A 17,792-nucleotide genomic window follows, 5' to 3' on the forward strand; every position below is an offset into this window, starting at 1 on the left:
GAAAATTAATAAGTAAAAAGTTCGGTCTCACTTGAGAAATGTGATTGATAGAAGATTCCATCCGACGTAGCTGGGATGCCTGGATATCCAACATTTGGAGGACATTGTTGGCCAAAGTGTTTATCAAATAGGCTACACTCGCTAAGGACTGTGTTGTATAGGCTTTGGTTTCTTCTAGGGCTCTCTGTTTGTCTGCTGACTAAAAGAGAAAAAAACACATTGTTAAAATAAAAACAGTTAATAACATAGATTTTCCATTGAAAAGTAATCATTAGTAATTGGGACTCTTAGGAATATAGAAGCAGAAAGAAATTTTGTGGGATCAAAGAACTTAAAATAGTGAGTTTCTATCAATTGAGCGATGCTGAATAAATTGTGGCAAATAAATGTAACAGAATACTACCAAGCCAGGGCAAATGATGAATATAAAGAATTCCAAAAAGTTTGGCAAGACTTAAATGAACTAAAGCTCAACAAAATGAGCAAAATCAAGAGAACAAGTTGCATGATGCTCCCAATGATATAAAGAAAAAACATTTAAGGATCTCAAACCTCTGATAAACACAACTTCATCGAATTAATGATGAATGACATCTCTCGTAGACTACAGGTGAAGAAAAAAAAACTAATCTTTTTAAAACATGGACAATTTTTTTTCATTTGCTTTACTATATTTGTTACAAGTAAAGAGTGAGAAACTGAAAGTGATTTTTTTTTTTTTAAGTATAGTAAAATTACTATCTTTGGAAAGGAAAAAAGTTATAGGAAAAAATGGCTCTACTAAATGGCTCTACTACTAAAAAAGTAGTCTATTAACTGTAGGTATACAATCTGAGCTCTCTCCTCTTTCCACCATATGCTCTCTTCCATCAATTCTTCTGGATTAATTATTATCTCATGCTGATCGGTTCAAATTTAAACATACAAGCTTATGCTCTCAAGTTCTAACCTGCATCACCAATCACCCTTTGGAAAATTCCAACTGGACATACCATAAACATCTAAAACTCAATATGACCAAAACAAACTCTTCTTCTCCCAAAAACTCAATCCCCTCTTTAGAACTTTTCTATAACTGTCAAAGATACCATTATCCTTCCAGTCACCCAAATTTGCCACCACAATATCTTCTTCAATTCTCTCACTCATCAATTTGGCCAAATCTCATCAATTTGATAGTATATCTCTACAAGATATCTCATACTTGTCTTCTCTTCATTGCCAACTCAGTTCAGATCCTCATATTACCTCAACTACTACAAATCAGTCTCCCCATTTCTAATATTTCCTCACTTTAATCAATTCTCCCCATAACTGTCAATATGATTTTCTTAAAAGCACAAATCAATTTCATTAACCTACATAAACTTTGGTGGCTCCCTATTACCTCTAGCATCAAATATAAATACCATAAATAATACTTGCCATAATTTATAATACTTTCATTCACAACTGGATCCTTTTCTACCTTTCCAAGCTTCCAAATCTTCTAAAAGGCTCCTCGAAGTCATGAGCAAGAAGAGGATGGAAAATTTTCTTTGAACCTAATGACTCTCAAACCTCTCAAAAACATATTCTATGCCAAAGATAAAGAAATTTCAGCTATTTCCATGGTCTAGAATATCCAGAAACCAAAAGAGGGAAAAAAATTCTCCCAAACCCAGGAACTAACAATCAATAACCCTGAGCTCACTCAGCACCTCTCTACATACTTCCCATGCTACTGGCAGAAAGGATGTACAAACGACAGGCTTGCATCAAAACTCACCCCTGCACCTCATTCTGTCCTCTGTCTTTCCAGTGCCATAGAAACCCCAGCTCCAGGTTACAGAAGTTTGGTTAGACCTTAGAACCAGTTTGGCCACAGCCATTCACAGGCAAAGCCTATCAATGACTGAGGAACAGAGAATGGGAAGGTCACCAGGACAGGATAACGTGTATGGGAAGGCTGAGTAGCAATCTACCAAGCCAGTGGGAAAAACTACAGCATTCAGCAGGGGCCAACTCTGATCACCCAAAACTAACATGAGGAAGAGAATGAGAGCTGGTAAACCATGAAATGCCCATCAAAGGAAGAGACTGAGACACTTTAAAACTAGCCCCCAAAGAAATCATAATCAGAAGAGTCAGAAAGTAAATCATAAGAAAAATAAAAAGGAAAAATGGCTAAAAGTTCACAAGATTTCACACAGACCTCAAACATAAATATATAAAACAAAAGGAAAAACAGTAACAACAGAAGGAATTACAGCCTTCAGATCTAAAATTTACTTCAAACATCTATAAGTAAATACTGCAAAAAAAAAAAAAAAAAGCCAACAAAAACACAACTTGCAAATTTGCAAAGATGACAAAAAAATTACATCATCAAGGCTGAAGGAGTTGTAGAAAGAGGCATACTATTACATTGCTGATGGAGTTGTAATATCATACAACCATTCTGAAAAGCAATTTGGAATTATGCAAATAAAATGTATGAAATGTTCATACCCCTTAAGCCACACCCTTTGTCCTTGATCTATTAGTGCATATAGAGCTTATCCCCCAAGGAAGCCATTAATAAGAAAAAAAAAAAATCTCCATATAATCCAGTCTTCTTGCATATTGCTTCTCTTCCATGAAGTCATTCAATCAATTCACCCCTGTGCAATCAGATTTGTAACTAAAGTAAAATTCAAAATCAATACCAAAACAAAATGAAAAAGTTTTTCTCAAAAAAATGAGAAATGAGTAAAAGTGAAATATAAGGATACACAGCATTTATCAAAACAGGGAGGCAAAAGGACTTCAAAAATCAATTTAGTCAAGAAAAATGTAATCTCTTTTTGAAGTGAAGGCACATAACAGCCCAGTGCAACAGTGGTTTAGAGTACAAGCTCATTTAAAAAACAATCCAGAGGAAGAGATTGTTGTTGTCCTTAAGTTTTCCAAGACAACCAAAATGACATCACTATGTTAGAGTCGAGTTACAAGGTGTCCAACTGTGATTGATTAAACCAATATGAGCTCAGAATGCTCTGCCAAGGTGGAACACAAATAGTGCACGTGAACATTTGGAGCAGCTTTTCTAAATTTGCATATTTTGTGTTTCCTTTGGGCTAATTCAATTCTGCTTTGCTCAGAGAACACAGGACCTTCTCTAAAGAGGGCATACCATGCTGGGTCAGTGTTTGCCATGTCATACAATGGATTCTAAAGTTCTTAACAGATTCTGTGAGAGTGTCCTTGTATTGCTTTTTCTGATCATCTTGTGAGCACTTGCCCTGTGTGAGCTCTCCATAAAGTAATATTTTTGGCAAGCATACATTTGGCATTCAAACAATATGGGCAGATCAATGGATCTGTGCTCTCTGCAGCAGAGTTGGAATGCTTCCAAAAACAAGAAAAAAAAAAGAAGTCTACATAGAAAATTTGGTGGGGGCTTTGCATAAATTGAGAACTAGATTATGAAACTTGTACCATTGATAATGAAACTATATACATTTGGATATGAGAACCTTAATGCCCAATGAAATATATTTAAGTAGTGGTAAAAGCATTTAGATCAGGAAGAGTGATGGTTGAAATGGAACAAAAACATTAATAAAAACTGCTCAATGTAGGTGACATAATATTAAGGTACTTGGCATTAAATTTTCAAAATATCTCAAAGAGAAAGAGAAATTTCCCTTTGGAATTCTATTCCAAAAGAATAGGAAAAATTTCAATAGTGGCATATGTATAGATACAGAAATAAATATAGACATATAGATATACAATCTCATCACTAAATATTTTTTTTTATGGAAATGGTCTATACACACACACAAGAAGAGGAAAAAAGAGGCCTTTTTTCCCTTCAACCAAAAAAAAAGATTATCCAAATATGTTCAGCAACAAAGAAAACAATCAGTCCAGAGTAACAAACATCTCCATGGCATATATTGTTAATAAGGCAATATATAAGAAATGCTAGCCTTCCATTACCTTCTGGGGATTCAGATCTTTAGGTCCTATTGCCCTTCTTGTTCTACTCACTATCAAAGAAAACTACAAAAATTGTTCAAGCTATAGGTCAAGTACTGGTTGGATTATGAAGTTTTTCTGTAAACCTTGTTTTTTCCCCAGTCTCTGATATGCCAATTTCGCCATTCTCTCCATTTCTTTTTAGATCAATATCACTATAGCTAATTTTCTAATACATACCATGGCATTAATGATGTCAAGCCTCATATAGGGTATATGACCACCTCTCTCCTAGCTAAGAAGCTCAAGATCTAACCATAGAAATTAAGGGGCCCATGATGACAGACCCCTTACTATAATTAACTATGAAACAAATAATAACAAACAAGTTGGACATATTTCTTAACTAAGTAGAAAAAGTGCTTGACCACTGACTGGCCACAATATTCTCCTTTTCCCTGCCCTCCCCCTCCAAGTCTGTGGGGCAGTTTAATAGTTTGAATCAGTTCAGGTGAATGAAATAAGATGAGAACAAAAAGTTATAAAAATTATGTGGCTTTGTCACCAAAAAGAAATCATAGATATTATCATATTATATTACAAGTATTTCAAAATATTACTTATATACTACTTCAAAATTTTGGTAGTTATAAAACCTGTTTCTAGATTACCAATTGTCATTGTTCTAGTCCAATGGTTCTCAAAGTATGGTCTAGAATCTAGACTCTAGAGAATCCTGGGGATCTCTGAAATCCTTTTAGAGGGTTCAAATTCAAAAATAGTTTTTATTTCCAATATGACAAATGTCTGTAAATATAATCCAGATAAACAAAAACGCTTTGGAGAGATCCTCAATAATTTTTAATAGGATAAAGATATTGAAAACAAAAGTTTGAGAACCACTGTTCTAGTCTATACATTATATATATATATATATATATATATATATATATATATATATATATGCATATATATATCAAAGTAATTGGTTTCTCTTGTAATCTTTTTTAATTTTTTCATTTTTATTAAAGTTTTTTTTATTTTCAAAACATATACATAGGTAATTTTTCAACATTGACCCTTGCAAAACCTTACGTTCCAAATTTTGTTCTCCTTCCCTCCACCCCTTCCCCTAGATAACAGGTAATCGAATACATGTTAAATATGTTAAAATATATGTTAAATCCAATCAATATACGTATACATATTTATACAGTTATCTTGCTACACAAGAAAAATTGGATCAAGATTCTCTTGTAATCTTATGTATTTTATTTTATGCACTTAAAATGTGATTCTGAGAAGGGATCTCTAGGCTTTGTTACACTGCCAAATAGATCCACAAAACAGGTCAAGAGTCTCCATCTCAGAACATCTTGTTCAAGGTCACACAAGACTTTCTGGTTCTCTAGTCACCATGCTATACTGCCTCTCATGTTTATCATCAAAAATGGATAAAAGGTGATATAAAGGAAAGAATACTATCACCTGGAAGATTACGAAAGACTTCACAGTTTAGACTGCTTTGAAAGTAACTTTAGTTGAGGTGTGAAAAAATAAAAGCTTCTAAGAGGTAAAGAATGTTAAAAACTACAGAGTGATTCACTAGTACATACCTCTTGGACAGAACATTTCATGCTGACAATAAGCTGAAAGCAAATTCAAAAGAAGCAGAATGAGCTGGACTGTTTTTGAGAAATTGTACTTTGGTTTTAGTGACATGTCTTCTTCCTCAAGGGTCCATCTTTTTAATACTAACACTCTGAGGTAGTATAGTGATAGAGCTCTGGACTAGGACCTGAGCTTAAATCTGACCTGAAACACTTAATCATCCAAAGAACTATACAGAAGTACAAACAGGATAGCTTTAAGTGTACTATTACATGCTATCACTGAAGAACTGTGCAAGATAAGAATCACAAAGGATATCATTATAGATATGTATAGCTACAAGAAATGGTGAGTCTGTCACATAGGAGTCAGAATAATCAATCAAGGCATAACACAAATGTTCTACATAATGATTAGAGACCTAAAGCAAGGCCTCCAAGAAGATTTTATGGAAGATTTCTTTGAATTACATATGAAGAGAGTTACAGTTTTCATCTTTTGAGGAAATCTTAATATCAATGAATAGGTATTAAAATACACATTCATAGAGGGTAATCTTGAAAATATAAGCAATCTTGCCAGCAGATGCTAAAAGATTTTTACCACTGGGGAAAATCTTTGTTTAAGAGAAGCTTAATTGCCAAAATTGCCTACTAATGTCTAAAATGAATCAGGAAATCTCTACAAAAGAGGCCTCCCAAATGTTTCTGTTTGCCACTAAAACTATGCACATTTGGAGCATTAACTCAAGCTTTAGGATACATACAAAGCAAATGGACAATATCAGAAAGAAAGCATTTTGCCTAACTCAGAATACAGCTCTATCAACAGCCTAGAAAATAGGCTAGACCAAATTTTAATATGGAAAGCCAAGAAAAAAATTACAGTGAATGCATTATTTTTCCAGTCCAGGGAAGCTCAAGAAGTCAAGAGAGGTGTGCCAATACTGAAGGAGGGCTGGCCTAAAGCATAGCACTAAAGCAGAGGGACAGAGATCATTTAAGTACTCCAGGTCAGAAAGGGAACTGAGACCAGGACAGGAAACATGCAGCACAAAAAGATCCTGAACCAGGTGTCACCTGGCACTCCAACATTTATTACCCAATTCCAACTGACTGGGGACAAAAAACCAAGTAACGCTTACAAGGCCTAGCTAAATTCTAAGCAATGAAAAAGTTTCAGAAACATATTATATGTGGTTCTGAGTCCAGGAACAAAGTAAGGACTCAGTTCTAGACTTAAAAGGGGAGCCAGTAGTTCATTACTCTAAGTCTGCAGAACCTCCAGGGGCCTAATAGTAACTGAGTCCAGCAACATTTTAACATTTTTCTGAAACACAACTACATACAAGCCAACAAATCTAAACTAGAACTTGTACAGCTCAGACCAGGAGGGCAGGGAACAGATCTCTCCCCAGAAATCACTTGGGAAATACTGAAAACTTGCAAGTCCCTAGACTGAGCTGTGATAGCAGAACCATGTAAAAAGGCAGAAGCTCAGACCACATATTTCCCTCTCAGATATGAGAAGAGTGTAATCCCAAACATAAAAGTCCAAAGTCAAGAAGTAGGCTCCTCTTCCTCCCCTTCCTCCTCCTCCCCATCTCTCCCTTTCCTTTGTCTGTCTGTCTCTCCCCCTCCCCTCCCCCACACACACACGCTCCGGGATTTCCAGGAAAATTAGTTTGGCAGAAATGAGGCATGGATCAACATCTCATACCACATACCAAGGTAAGGGCAAAATGGGATACGTGATTTAGACTTAAAGGGTAATATAAGCAAACTAGGGGGAGCTATGAGATTTACAATTAAGTAAAGGATTTGTGACCAAACAAGAGACAGAGAGAATGATGAGAAAAATAGATAACTTTAATATAATATGAACTTTAAAGATTTTTTTATACAAACAAAACCAATATATTCAAAATTAAAAGAAAAGCAGGAAGTTGGGGAGGGAAAAAAATTTAATAGCGTCTCTGTTAAAGGCCCCTTTCCTTAGCTATATAGAGAACTGCACCAAGTTTATAAAAATAAAAGCCATTGCCCAATTGATAAATGTTAAAGGCAGTTTTCAAATGAAGTAATCAGAGTTAGCTAATCATATGAAAAAATGCTCTGAATCACTTATAATTAGAGAAACAAATCTGAGGTACCACCTCAACTATCATACTGGCTAATATGACAGAAAGGAAAATGATAAATGTTGGAGGGGATGTGGAAAAATAAGCACACTCCACTGTTGGTGGAGTTGTGAGCTCATTCAGGCAGTGGGATGAACAAAGGGCTATAAAAATGATGCATAACCTTTTCCATAGTAATAACACTACAAGGTCTATAAACTAAAGAGATCAAAGTAAAAGGGCTTATATGTAGAAAAAATATAGCAGCTGTTTTTGTAGTGTCAAGAATTTGTAATTGAGAGTTTACCCATCAATTGGGGAATGGTTGAACAGGTTATGGAATATGATTACGGTGGATTATTATTATACTATAAAAAGGGTAATTTCAGAAAAACCTAGAAAGACTTGTAGGTACTGATGCAAAGTGAAATGAGCAGAACCAGTGTAGCGTCCCTTAAGGCTACTCTATCTGCCCACCCTAGTAGTGGGCAGTCCAGCTCACCTGCCTTCAGGCTCCTACCCAGATCACACAGAGACAAACCGACCAGGAGGTGCAACCATTGCGTCTTTATTCAGTCATCCTCTCAGTGGGGGTAGTATGAAGTAAGAACACAAGAGAGGGAGCTCTGCTCAGCGATGTCTATTTATGCTGTCTCTCCTCCAGAACTATTCAGCCCACTCAGAACTGCATAGGCAGAGCCTTAGAAGGGAGTCTTCTGGAATTAGTGCTGCTACCCAGGAGGAGATCGAGCAAGAGGACATGCCCCTTGCCATCTCAAGAAATCTATAGCAGTTTCTTTAACTCCTGCCAGACACAACCTCCTGCCTCAGAGGCCAAGGCCCCTTTTATCTCCTGGGTCCCTCCCTACCAGTAGATGTGGTATATAGGCTGTGTGGCACATCTCAAAGAGAGAGCAGTGCTTCATTGCCCCTAACAAACCAGGAAGATATTGTATACAGTAGCAACAATATTATATAATAATAAATTATAAATAACTTAAGCTGTTCTCAGCAATAGATGATCCAAGATAATTTTGAAAGACTTATGATGAAAAGTACTATCCATCTCCAGAAAAAGAAGTGATGAGTTCGAATGAACATCAAAGGATCTTTACTTTCTTTATTTTCTTGGGTTTTTTTAATCTGAGTTTTTCACAACACAAATAACATAGAAATATGTTTTACATGACTGCACATATATAACCTACATTAAATTGCTTGCCTTTTCAATGAGGTGAAGGGAAGAGGAAAAGGAAAAAAAGAATGTGGAACACCCCCCAAAAAAATTAAATGAATGCTACTTACTGTTTCTATATATAATTGGGGGAAAATATTAAATTTTTAAAATATTTATTACAAAAATAATACATTGTGACCAGACTGGATTTATACCAGAAATTCAGGGCTGATTTAGTATTAGGAAAACTATATGCAAAATGATAATTTTAACAAAAACTACAAAAATCATGATTTCTACAATAAGTGCAGGAAAAGCTTTTGAAAAAATATAACCCATTCCTGATTTTAAAAATAATACAAAGCATAGGAAAAAACAGAGCTTTCCTTAAAATGATAAATAGTACATATCTAAAATCAAATAAAAGTATTATCTATATGGCAAGAATTTTATGAGAAATGGGAGCTATCACAATAAGTAAAGAAAATTATATTAAAGGAATAAGCATAGCTAATAAAGGAATAAAACTACCACTCTGCAGGTGATATAATGGTTTTAGTTAGAGAATTATAGTCAATTTTTTAAAACTTGCTGAAAAAAAGGGAAACATAGCAAAGCTTTAGAACATAAACCCACACAAATCGGCACTCCTGTACATTACCAACAAACTCATTAAGAAGAGAGAGGAAATTTTATTTAAAATTACTAGAGAGTATTAAAATATTTGGGAGTAACATGCACAATTACAAAATACCACACAAATAAATCTAAATAACAGGAGAAACATTAATTGTTCATGGGTAGGCTTAGTCAATATAAGAAATATCAAAATACTACCTAAATTAATTTATTTATTTGATGCTTTACCAATCAAAATATCAAAGAATTACTTCATAGAGGTAAAAAAAAATAACAACAAAGTTCATCTGGAGGAACAAAAGGCTATCAAGAGAATCAATGAAACAAAATGCAGTGAAAGGGGGACTGGCAGTATCAGAACTCAAATTGTATTACAAAGTTGTCATCATGAAAACAATTTGGTACTAGGTAAAGAATAGAGAGATTGATTAATGGAATAAATTAGATACACAATACATAGAAGTAAATGAACACAGTAACTTATTTGATAAACACAAAAATCTCAGCTATCAGGGAAAGACCTCATTTTTGACAAAAATGTTGAGAAAACTGGAAAACAGTCTGGCAGAAAATAGGCACAGACCAACATTTCTCACTGTACAAAAAGATAAACTCAAAATGGATACATGATTTAGACCGGGGCTACTTAAATTTTTTCCATTCCCAACCCTTTTTTGTGAGAGAAAATGTTATTTCTCTGGTAAATAGGTATATAGAATACTATATATAAATCAAATATTTGCAGAAAATAAATCATAAATTTATTTTTAAAAAATTCTTCATATATATAATTTTACCATTTATCAAAGATAAAAGTAAATTTTCACACTGAGATGTGCTTATTTATTTTTACATAAAGAATTAAATCTTGGAGGAATATTTGATACTGAAAGGCACAGAACACCAACATTTTTCAGAGTTGATTAATATTTTGATAGTTCATAACCCCCAAACTCAATTACTTGACCCTTTATGGGGGCACAACCCACAGTTTACAAAAACTTTGATTTAGACATGAAAAGGGGATATAATCAAGTTAGTAAAAGATGCAAGAAATTATTTGTTACTGCTATGAATAATTCATTACCAAACAAAATATAAACAAGTTCACAGGAAGTAAATTGGATAATTTTGATTACTTAAAATTAAAAGTTTTTGCATAAACAAAGTCAATGTAGCCAGAATTAGAAGAAAAAAGGGAACTGGGGGAAAAATCTTTACACTAAGTTTCTATGGGGAAAAAAAGTCTTATTTTTTAAGATATATAGGGAATTGACTCAATTTTAGAAGAGTAAGAGAAATTTCCTCAAGTAACAAATGGCAAAAGGCTAAACAGGTAATTTTCAAGCTATTAGTCACAGAGAAAAAAAAGTTCTAAAACACTAATGATTAGAGAACTACAAATTACAAACTCAGATTGGTTAAGGTGACACTAAAAAATGGAAAATGACAAATGCTGCAGAGGATGTGAAAAAACTGGTATATTCTTATTATGTATCTAAGTTATATTTTAATATATTTAACATCTACTGGTCATCCTGCCATTTAGGGGAGGGGGTGGGGGGGTAAGAGGTGAAAAATTGGAACAAGAGGTTTGGCAATTGTTAATGCTGTAAAGTTACCCATGTATATATCATGTAAATAAAAGGCTATTAAATTAAAAATAAAAAATAAAAAAAAAAGAAAAAAAAAAGAAAAAACTGGTATATTAGCCCACTGTTGGTGGAGCTGTGATCTAATCCAACTATTCTGGAAAGCAATTTGGAACTATAACCAAACAGTTATTAAACAACATATCCTTTCACTCAGCTATGCCACTACTAGGTCTAAACCTCAAATATACAAAAGAAAAAGAACCCATATGTAAAAAATATTTACAGCAGTTCCTTTTCTGGTGTCAAAGAATTGAACAATGAGGTATCCTCACTTAGGAAATGGCTGAATAAATTATGCTATATGAATGCAATAGAACACTATGATGCTATAAAAACATAAAGGGAATGATTTCAAAAGAAATCTAGAAAGATTTGTAAAAACTTATACAAAATGAAGTGAGCAGAACTAGTAGAAAAAGTTAATATATTAACAACAATACTGTAAATTCTGGTGATTCGAGCCCATTCAAATAGACTTGTGATGGAAAGTGCCCTCTTACAACTGAGAGAGAACTATGAAGACTGAATGTGGACCAAAGCATAATACTCTCATCTTATTTGTTATTGTTTGCTTGTTTCTTCCTTTCTCAGTTTTTCCCTTTTTGACACAGCATAATGAATATGGAAATATGTTGAGAATTTTTCACGTTTAACTTATACTGGATTGCTTTTTGGGGGGGAGGGAAGAGGAAGTGAGGAGGCAGAAAAGTTTGGAACACAAGGTTTTAATAAGGGTGAATGTTAAAACTATCTTTGCCAAGTATTTGGAAAAATGAAATATTAAAAAAAATTTTAAATAATCAATTTTGGGCTAAGATAACAGGAAAAGATAATTACAAATGTTGAAGAGGATTTGGGAAAACTGAGACACTGATGTATTGTTGGTGGAATTGTGAATGGATCCAACCATTCTGGAGAGCTCTTTGGAACTATATTAAAAAAAGTTATCAAACTGTGCATACCCTTTGACCCAGCAGTGTTACTACTGGGCGTATAACCCAAAGAGAGCTTAAAGGAGGGAAAGGGACTTGTATGTGCAAAAATGTTTGTGGCAACCCTTTTCATAGTAACTAGAAACTGGAAATTGAAGGGATGTCCATCAATTGGAGAATGGCTGAATAAATTGTGGGATATGAATGTTATGGAATATAATTGTTCTATAAGAAATGACCAGCAGGATGAATAGAGAGGTTTGGAGAGACTTACATGAACTGAATCTAAGTGAAATGAGCAGAACCAAGAGATCACTAAATCACTAAAAGTCATGGAAGGAGGGGAAAAGTTGAAACAGATTCTTGCAAGGGTCAGTGTTGAGAAATTACCCATGCGGTTCATGACCTAGACATAAAGAATGAAATTATTAATAAGTTAGAGGAACACAGGATAGTTTACCTCTCAGACCTGTGGAAGGAGAAGGAATTTATGACCAAAGAAGAACTAGAGATCATTACTGATCACAAAATAGAAAATTTCGACTATACCAAACTGAAAAGTTTTTGCACAAACAAAACTAATGCAGACAAGATTAGAAGGGAAGCAATAAACTGGGAAAATATTTTTACAGTCGAAGGTTCTGATAAAGGCCTCATTTCCAAAATATATAGAGAATTAACTCTAATTTATAAAAAATCAAGCCATTCTCCAATTGAAAAATGGTCAAAGGATATGAACAGACAATTCTCAGATGAAGAAATTGAAACTATTTCTAGTCATATGAAAAGATGCTCCAAGTCATTATTAATCAGAGAAATGCAAATTAAGACAACTCTAAGATACCACTACACACCTGTCAGATTGGCTAAGATGACAGGAAAAAATAATGATGATTGTTGGAGGGGATGTGGGAAAACTGGGACATTGATGCATTGTTGGTGGAGTTGTGAACGAATCCAACCATTTTGGAGAGTAGTTTGGAACTATGCTCAAAAAGTTATCAAACTGTGCATACCCTTTGATCCAGCAGTGTTACTACTGGGATTATATCCCAAAGAGATTATAAAGAAGGGAAAGGGACCTGTATGTGCACGAATGTTTGTGGCAGCCCTTTTTGTAGTGGCTAGAAACTGGAAACTGAATGGATGTCCATCAGTTGGAGAATGGCTGAATAAATTGTGGTATATGAAAATTATGGAATATTACTGTTCTGTAAGAAATGACCAACAGGATGATTTCAGAAAGGCCTGGAGAGACTTACACGAACTGATGCTGAGTGAAATGAGCAGGACCAGGAGATCATTATATACTTCAACAACAATACTAGATGATGACCAGTTCTGATGGATCAGGCCATCCTCAGCAACGAGATCAACCAAATCATTTCTAATGGAGCAGTAATGAACTGAACTAGCTATACCCAGAAAAAGAACTCTGGGAGATGACTAAAAACCATTACATTGAATTCCCAATCCCTATATTTATGCACACCTGCATTTTTGATTTCCTTCACAAGCTAATTGTACAATATTTCAGAGTCTGATTCTTTTTGTACAGCAAAATAACAGTTTGGTCATATATACTTATTGTGTATCTAATTTATATTTTAATATATTTAACATTTACTGGTCATCCTGCCATCTGGGGGAGGGGGTGGGGGGCAAGAGGTGAAAAATTGGAACAAGAGGTTTGGCAATTGTTAATGCTGTAAAATTACCCATACATATAACCTGTAAATAAAAGGCTATTAAATTAAAAAGAAAAAAGAAAAGAAAAGAAAAATTACCCATGCAAGTTTTATATATAAAAAGCTATAGTGAAAAAAAGAGAGAGATCCAGAAGACCCCCTAGATACAGTGGTTCTCAAACTTTTGTTTTCAGTATCTTTATCCTATTAAAAATTATTGAGGATCTCTCCAAAGCGTTTTTGTTTATCTGGATTATATTTATAGACATTTACCATATTGGAAATAAAAACTATTTTTGAATTTGTAGACTCTCTAAAGGGTTTCAGAGATCCCCAGGATTCTCTAGACCATACTTTGAGAACCACTGCAGAATACTGAATGACTTCCCTATGGAGGATTTAAGGGAAAATATGAATAAGATTCACAGTCCAAGATGGCAATGGCATCTCTGGAGGGCATTTTCACATTGAGACTATGAAGACAATAAAGTATTGGAGAAATGTAAAGCCCCAGTACAGAAGACAAACCCTAGATCCTCATCTAGCCTTTGTGTGATTATATTATGTTGTTTTTATAGTTTAGGGAAGTAGATAATAAAATCTCTGTGCCTATCAAAAAAAAAAAATCAATTTTGAAAGACTGAGTTGAGTCTGACTACTACAAAGATCTCACATAATTCCAAAATGCTCATGATGAAATATACTATTCAGCTCCAGATAAAGGATTCAGACACAGATTGAAACATATTTTAATCTTTCTTTTTTTGAATGTGTATGACTAATTCAGAAATTTGTATGACTATACATATTTGTAATTGATATTAGGGTTTTTGTCTTCTCCATGATTGAGGAAAGAAGAATTTAGAACTGAAAATAGAATTTTTTAAAATCACTAATAAGAGAATATTCTAGGGCCTCATCAATATTGATAATAACAGAGCAACTAGATGGTTCAATGGACTGAGCACTAGCCTTGAAGTCAGGAGCACCTGAGTTCAAATTTAGCCTTAGTCACTTAACACTTCCTAGCTGAGTGACCCTAGGCAAGTCAGTTGACCCCAATAGCCAGAGTGGGGAGGAGATGAGAAGATAGATAGATAGATAATAACAGCTAGTATTTATGTAACCCTTTAAAGTTTGCAAAAAGTTTTATGAACACTATCATCTAATTCTTATAACAACCTTGTAAACATGTATAACAAACTTGTAAAATATGTACTATTATTCTTTTTTTTTTTTTACAAATGAGAAAGCCAAGTCAAACAGAGGTGAAATAGTTTACCCAGAGTCACAAATTTAGTGTTTAAGACAGTTTTCAAATTCATATCTTTCTGGATCCAATTCCAGCATTTCCCCTACAGTTCCCCCATTCCCAACATTTATTTCCTTTTTAAAAGATCTCTTTCTGTGATGAGATTCAGGTCAGCCTAAAAGACTGACTTAACAAGACAGAGAGGAAAGGTCAATTGAAATGTTAATTATAATAATTAAACATTTAATCAACTTTTTTTGCTATCTTATAAACTAAAGAATGACTTGGAACACTCAGTTATCATAAAACAAAAAATATCCGGTCTTTTTTTTTTTTTTTTCCATTCACTAAATTTTCTTGTAAGCAGAGGTATTCAAAATCACTAAGTTGACTGGCTTCCCCAAAGTTCTCTAGGAAATACTGAATAAGTTCTTGTTGATAATATAACTACTTAAACGTCTTTTAACATATTGCACCTAACATGGGCACTTTCACACTTTATTTCAAAGCAACAATTTTCAAGTCATTAAGGTAAGGACATTTTAAAAGATCTTTAAGATATGTCATAAAACTGCTAAAAGTTTCCAAAAGCAGATACCTGAATAACTATTTTAAATTCCTAGCTGTTCGAATACCAACACAAACCATAAGGATTTAGATAAGAGATTAAGCAGCTATGAATGAACAGAATAGAACTAAGACTTGAAAGTCTGGGATAAACAAGTATGAAGCAAGGTATATAACATCAGATATGTCTATTAGTTTTAATTATCTCTTTTCTTTAAAAAATAATTTACATAAGGATTAGAAGATGAGAGTGGTACAAGAGAAATCTAGATAATATACAAGATCTCAATAAAAACCTATTTTTTGGAAAAATCTGGTCATCAATTTAGGGATAGACATTAAATATTAAGAGCACTTATTAAAAGTTTATATAATTATTTTTGTATGTACATTGTATTGCATAGTGCTAAATTGGGCTAGATGAAGATGTCATCAAATTTTAAGATTTCATCTCCTATGCATTCTTCAGGAATTGTATTTGAACTTTTGTCTGTTCTTAAAAGTCTAAACTCATAGAAATTTGTTTCAAAAAAAAAAAAAAAAAAAAAGTAGCAAAGAAGACTTCAGATCCAAAATGTCAGTAAAAGGCCCAGAGGGAGAAAAAAAAAAAAAAAATGGTATAAATTGCAAAGAAATAAATTTCTCAAAGTAAACAAGAGATTTTATTTTTTGTACAGATATTTGTAATCATCATGGGATGCTTCTTCTAATAGTTACCTAACCAAGTTACTGATGAGGACCCAAGTTTTCTAGGAAAAGGCAAAGCTCTCTATGGTTCTCGGAGAGTGAGTATAGAGAGCTTCAAGGTAAGGAAAACTTCTACGAATGCGAACTGGCATGTAATTCAAGAAAAAAAAAAAACTGAGATCAAAGAATATCACACATCATCTAATCTAATATTCTCATTTTACAGATTAGGAAACTAAGGCCCAAAAAGATTAAGTGCCCAAGATCACAGAGGTAGTAGAAGTACTGGGATTTGAATCTGATTCCAAAACCAATAGTGTTTCTTCTAAATAACCTTTAATACACCCTAGATCACCGAAAGATTGAGTTATTTTATCAAAGTCAATGTCCCCCGACTTTGGGTTATGATCAAACCCAATCCACACCCTGATTTCTCCCATCCCCCTGATGTCCTTTAAGAGTTACATGGGTGGTCTAGGATAAAATTTGCTGATTTTTCTATTCAGTTCTACAACTCACTGTATTTCTATAACTCTTCTCATGTTGAATTTTAATTTTCAATCAAAACATTTGACAAGATAGTTTCTGATTAAAACCATTAAAAACTTAAATAAGAGAAAAACCTCAAGAAAGACAAACACTTTAAGACTGTTCCCTCTGACTAAGTATTTGCCACCCACAGCCTAAAAATCCATCTAGAGTCTATGGTAACAAAGGAAAATTAAATGCAGCTTCTTTTCTTTTCAAAACATGAATATAATTTCTAGGATTTTCCAAATGGACTATTCCTATCATTATTCTTTTCTCCCAGAATTGACCAGCTCCCCTCCACCCTAAAAATAAGACCCATCTAAACTTTTTAGATTTCCAACTCACCATTTATATTAATAAAAAAACTGATGAAAAAATTATAATCTTACTTTGAAATTAATATTCTCATCCTATTATATGTACTTTCTTTGCCTTATAAAAAAGAAATGCCCTTCATCAATGTATGCACCTTAATCCTTCCAGGCATCCTTAAATTTCAGTCCTTTTGGTGTTAATAAAGTCCTTTTACTTTTTTTTTTTATTATTATTACAACTTTTTTTATTGACAGAGCTCATGCCTGGGTAATTTTTTTACATTATCCATTGCACTCACTTCTATTCCGACTTTCCCCGAGACGCCGGGGGTTCGAGGCCGGCCTGACGGGAAGCGGCGGGGGCTGGGCAAGGCCTCATTTTTCCTGGACCACCGAAAATGGCCCTGGGTGCAGTGGGAGGCGGCGGCGAACAGGGGTAGTTAATAATAGCGAGTGCTGTGACACTTTCATTTTTTTTAATTTATTTATTTTATTTATTTTTTTTTTTTTTGTCCATTCTTGATCAATTGAAACTGAGTTAGATCTCTTGGTCGAAGAAATCCACTTCCATCAGAATACATCCTCATACATACCGTTGTTGAGGTATATAATGACCTCCTGGTTCTGCTCATTTCACTTAGCATTAGTTCATGTAAGTCTCGCCAGTCCTCTCTG

The 17,792-nt window shown here is 33.9% G+C and overlaps 1 protein-coding gene across 43 annotated transcripts in view; it reads right to left on the bottom strand.

The window, feature by feature from the left end:
• Nucleotides 1-17,792, bottom strand: part of ABI2 (abl interactor 2) — a 120,038-nt gene that overhangs the window by 86,840 nt on the left and 15,406 nt on the right. For all 43 annotated transcript variants that reach the window (XM_031958296.1, XM_031958291.1, XM_031958276.1 and 40 more), the window contains exon 2: nucleotides 32-199. In XM_031958296.1, the coding sequence (XP_031814156.1) occupies nucleotides 32-199 (168 nt within the window). The remainder of the gene's footprint in view (nucleotides 1-31; nucleotides 200-17,792) is intronic.

This window comes from Sarcophilus harrisii, chromosome 3 (genome assembly GCF_902635505.1).
Source record: "Sarcophilus harrisii chromosome 3, mSarHar1.11, whole genome shotgun sequence".
Lineage (NCBI taxonomy): Eukaryota > Metazoa > Chordata > Mammalia > Dasyuromorphia > Dasyuridae > Sarcophilus > Sarcophilus harrisii.